A 3,808-nucleotide genomic window follows, 5' to 3' on the forward strand; every position below is an offset into this window, starting at 1 on the left:
CTACTGTTTAACAAAGTTAAAGTAAAAATGTCTTATTTCCCTAAAAGGGCTATTTCTATTATTAAGCAGGCACAACTTAACAAAATAAAAGAGTTCCTGTGCCTCAACACAATACCTCTCATTATTTGCTGTGTACTGTACTGGCTAAGTGAATAACTGTTATTTTCATGCACCCCATTATTGGTTGGTTGTGAGGAGGGTTGATTTGTATAAGCTTGGCTTGACCATACTAAATGGGCATATAGCCCTGCTCCCCATGACCGCCGTGCATGGGACCGAACCTTGGTCTTATTAAAAAAAAAAAGTGGACCTACAGCATTTCTAGTTGAGGACCACTGCTCTAAATTGTCCCTAGGTGTGAGTGTGAGTCCCGAGGTGTGAGTGTGAGCGCGGATGGCTGATGGTCTCTGTGTGCCCTGCGATTGGCTGGCAACTGGTTCAGGGTGTCCCCCATCTACTGCCTGAAGACGGCTGGGAGAGGCTCCAGCACCCCCCGCGACCCTTGTGAGGATAAGCGGATCGGAAAATGGATGGATAGTCTAATTACTGAAGCCAGGGCTTAAACATTTTTTAATGTTATTGCATTTTGCTCAATTAGAGAAATTAAAAAAAAAAAATCATATCATCGCACTTTTCTATTCAACGTGATGTATCACTTTTTAATATCCAACGCTACTGATCCCTGGCGGTCTCTCTTGCGGATTTCTTTGAAATTACTGCCTGGACCTAAACAAGTTCATATGATTTTTTCATTAAAGAAAAAAATAGGCATTTAATCACACTAAACTATCAGTCCCACCGCTAATTACATACTTGGAAAAAAAGATGAAAAAGACGAGATTCTAATACAGTACTCGTGCAAAATACTGGTAAACACATTTTTGGCATATTGTGACTTATTCTTCCCTGGAATTAGAGCAACATAGAGCCCCTTTAGTGGAATACTACCACGTAATCACACATTGCATAGGACATATGCTCTCCATTCTTTGGATTATGAATACCTCCATACTAAGTCGTCTCCATGTCTCGCCTCTTTCGTGTTCTCTGAAGTGTTAGTCCAAAGGGCCGTTTGATGGAATACATGAGCGTGAATTCCAAGTGAGCCTCTCAAGCACACAGGCAATCTCTGTGTCTGGCCTTGTTGCCGTGGTAACCCGCTTCCACTGCACTGACAACTCGGTAGCGGTACCTGTCCCTGCGTAGAACTTAGTGCAGTTGCCATAGTCGATGTCTTCCTGTCGGATGTCAAACTGGGGTAAGGCAATAGCGTCCATCTGCACGGGGTCCCCCGTCTGCCACATGAACTGCAGGTCGTCCGTGGTGTAGCCGACTGGATTGACAGACAAAGCGTACGTCTAATATAGTTGGTATGGCTTTAAAGGTTACTTTTTTTTTTTTTTTTTGAGACTCACAGCTTTCCAGTTGCATTTTACACCTCTGTGTGTCCATGGGGAACAACGTCAGGTCTAGCGGACAAGACAGCGTGACTGACAACCTGCGGGTTGGAGGAAGACATTTTTTTTTTATGCTGCCTCATTTACGCCTAGGCAGGGGACTCATTTGTGAGAGATTAATAGCAAGCATATTCTAGATCAACAAACTATGAAATTACAGCCGCACATGATTACAACCTGTCTACTGACGCCTCGGGGAAATTATCTAACTAGCTTATTGCTTTGCTTTTTAGATTTTGCAAGGGTAATTGTGCACTACCACACAGTAAAGTCAACTCACTGGCCAAACAGATCCAATGGAAAAATGATCTGCAAGCAGTGAAAAATGGGCCCCCAGTACAATGGCGAATCCTCTAAATGATCGTTTGAGGCTGTGTTCCACTCACTTTTGGGCATTGGCAAAAAAGCTTCACAATTTAGCCTTCCCCATCTGAGTAGGATACCAGCTTCTAATTGGGACTCATTTGGACAAATTTCCTAGTTCGTCAAAGTACGCGCCCTGGAATTCACCGATATTTGCTCCCTCAAGGTAAAGAGGCTAATTTCCTGCCCAATTTCAGGCATGGATTGTTGAGTCCTGTTATGAACGAAACACCGAGCGAAATGTGACATTCCAACCCTACAACTATTTAACTGAAACAATACCTCATACTGATGAGCACGTCACCGTTGCGGAAGATGAAGAGGAGGATGTTCTCCTGCGTGACGTCGTGGAAGTTGGCGCTCTTCTCGTTGGCGAAGAACAGGTCGGGCTTCCAGAGGCATTTGAACATCTTGGGGTCCACGGTCAGCGAGTCGGACTTGAAGTCCTGTGGCAGTTTGAGCCGTGGGTCGTTCCAGCGCTGCCGTAGGAAGATGTTGACTCGGTAGTCCTGCGGATTATTTCAAGTCACTTCTGGTTATTTCTCCTGTGCAAGATGACAGTTGTAGTAATTGGCATGAGGAGCGATTGCAATAATTATGCAACATTTACAGATGATTTGATTGACTGCAGTTTATGTATATCCGTCGCACTTATTTCTCGCGTGCAAGGTGGCATCGCATTATTTGACATGGTGTTCCAGTTGTTTGGGACAAAAAACTAAAACGACGATCGACCAAAGTAGTGCAAACTTGGCAGGATGAGCTTCGAAAAAAACTGCTGAAACAATGGTTGCGAGTGGTGGTATGCCTGGTGAGCAGAGAGTGAAGCTAAATAAGAGTGCAAGCCCATCAATGAGGGTTGTACACACAGACCAATGAATTTGTCGATGTTAATCAAGTGCGGACCAATTTTATTTCTCGTAGAAGTGCCACGATTCATCGGCAATTTGATTATCAGATTAATCAATCGTTATTTTTGATGAAGGATTAATCATTTGAAGATTTTGTTTAATTTAAAATTATCCAAATCCTCGCTAATTCAGCCACCTAACAGAAGATATTCTATGATTTCTGTTGTCCTCTATGAAAGCGGATGATTTGGTGTTTTCAAAATAAGATATTTGCAATCATTTGCAAACAACTGCTCTTACTGTGAAAAACAACGCAATACAATACAATACATTTTTATTTATATGGCGCTTTCACAACAGCAGCGGCTGTAACAAAGTGCTTTACTACTACTACAACAGAACACAAAACATTAACATAACTACAACCGTAAGAACTATTCCTACATACGTCTTGCGTTGGAAGTGGTTCTGGACAAAGGAAACAATAATCAACATTTTTTGCAGATTTTTATGATCTTACAGAACAAACCCTTAAGTGAATCAAAAATAATGTAAAATTGGGCATTTTCTGTATGACCAATTTGAAATAATGTCCCGTTTCTGAATAAAGTGATGGACATTTCACGTTTTGAAATGTAAATCCATTCACCGACAAAATAATCCACAGATTAATTGATTGTTAAAATAAGAGATTTTTTTTGGGGGGGGGGTTCATCATCATCATCACAATAATAACAATCATATAATATAATAATAATCTAGTATTTATTTAGTAGTATTTATGAATTAAGGGTTGGTTCCAGCAACAGCTGGAATTTTGTTGAATGAAATGTTATAGTTATGAATAACAAGGCATGGTAAAATCCATCTTGCAGATATGTTTTTATAGGTCAAATTGAAAATAAAAAAGCTCTCAAAACCCTAATATGCTCGATAAAAAGACATGTTTGAAATCAGCATTTAGGGAGACCGACGCCATCTCGTTACCTCTGCGTCCAGCGTCCTAGACGCATAATTTTCCCGCGGGATGCACAGTTCCAAATAATGTGCGTTTTGGGACGCAAGGAAATTTCTCAGTCAAAACAACAACAACAACAAAAAAATGGCAGGCCTGAGGATTTCACGGTAACAATCGTT

At 41.2% G+C, this 3,808-nt stretch overlaps 1 protein-coding gene across 3 annotated transcripts in view; it reads right to left on the reverse strand.

Moving 5' to 3' along the window:
- The window catches only part of glrbb (glycine receptor, beta b), a 49,325-nt gene that overhangs the window by 14,949 nt on the left and 30,568 nt on the right, over positions 1 to 3,808 (reverse strand). For all 3 annotated transcript variants that reach the window (XM_019887469.1, XM_019887468.1, XM_019887470.1), the window contains 3 exons: positions 2,103 to 2,329; positions 1,416 to 1,498; positions 1,193 to 1,333 (listed from right to left, as the gene is read on the reverse strand). In XM_019887469.1, coding sequence (XP_019743028.1) covers positions 1,193 to 1,333; positions 1,416 to 1,498; positions 2,103 to 2,329 — 451 coding nt within the window. The remainder of the gene's footprint in view (positions 1 to 1,192; positions 1,334 to 1,415; positions 1,499 to 2,102; positions 2,330 to 3,808) is intronic.

The sequence above is a fragment of the Hippocampus comes genome, unplaced genomic scaffold, assembly GCF_001891065.2.
Source record: "Hippocampus comes isolate QL1 unplaced genomic scaffold, H_comes_QL1_v1.1 scaffold202, whole genome shotgun sequence".
Classification (NCBI taxonomy): Eukaryota; Metazoa; Chordata; class Actinopteri; order Syngnathiformes; family Syngnathidae; genus Hippocampus; species Hippocampus comes.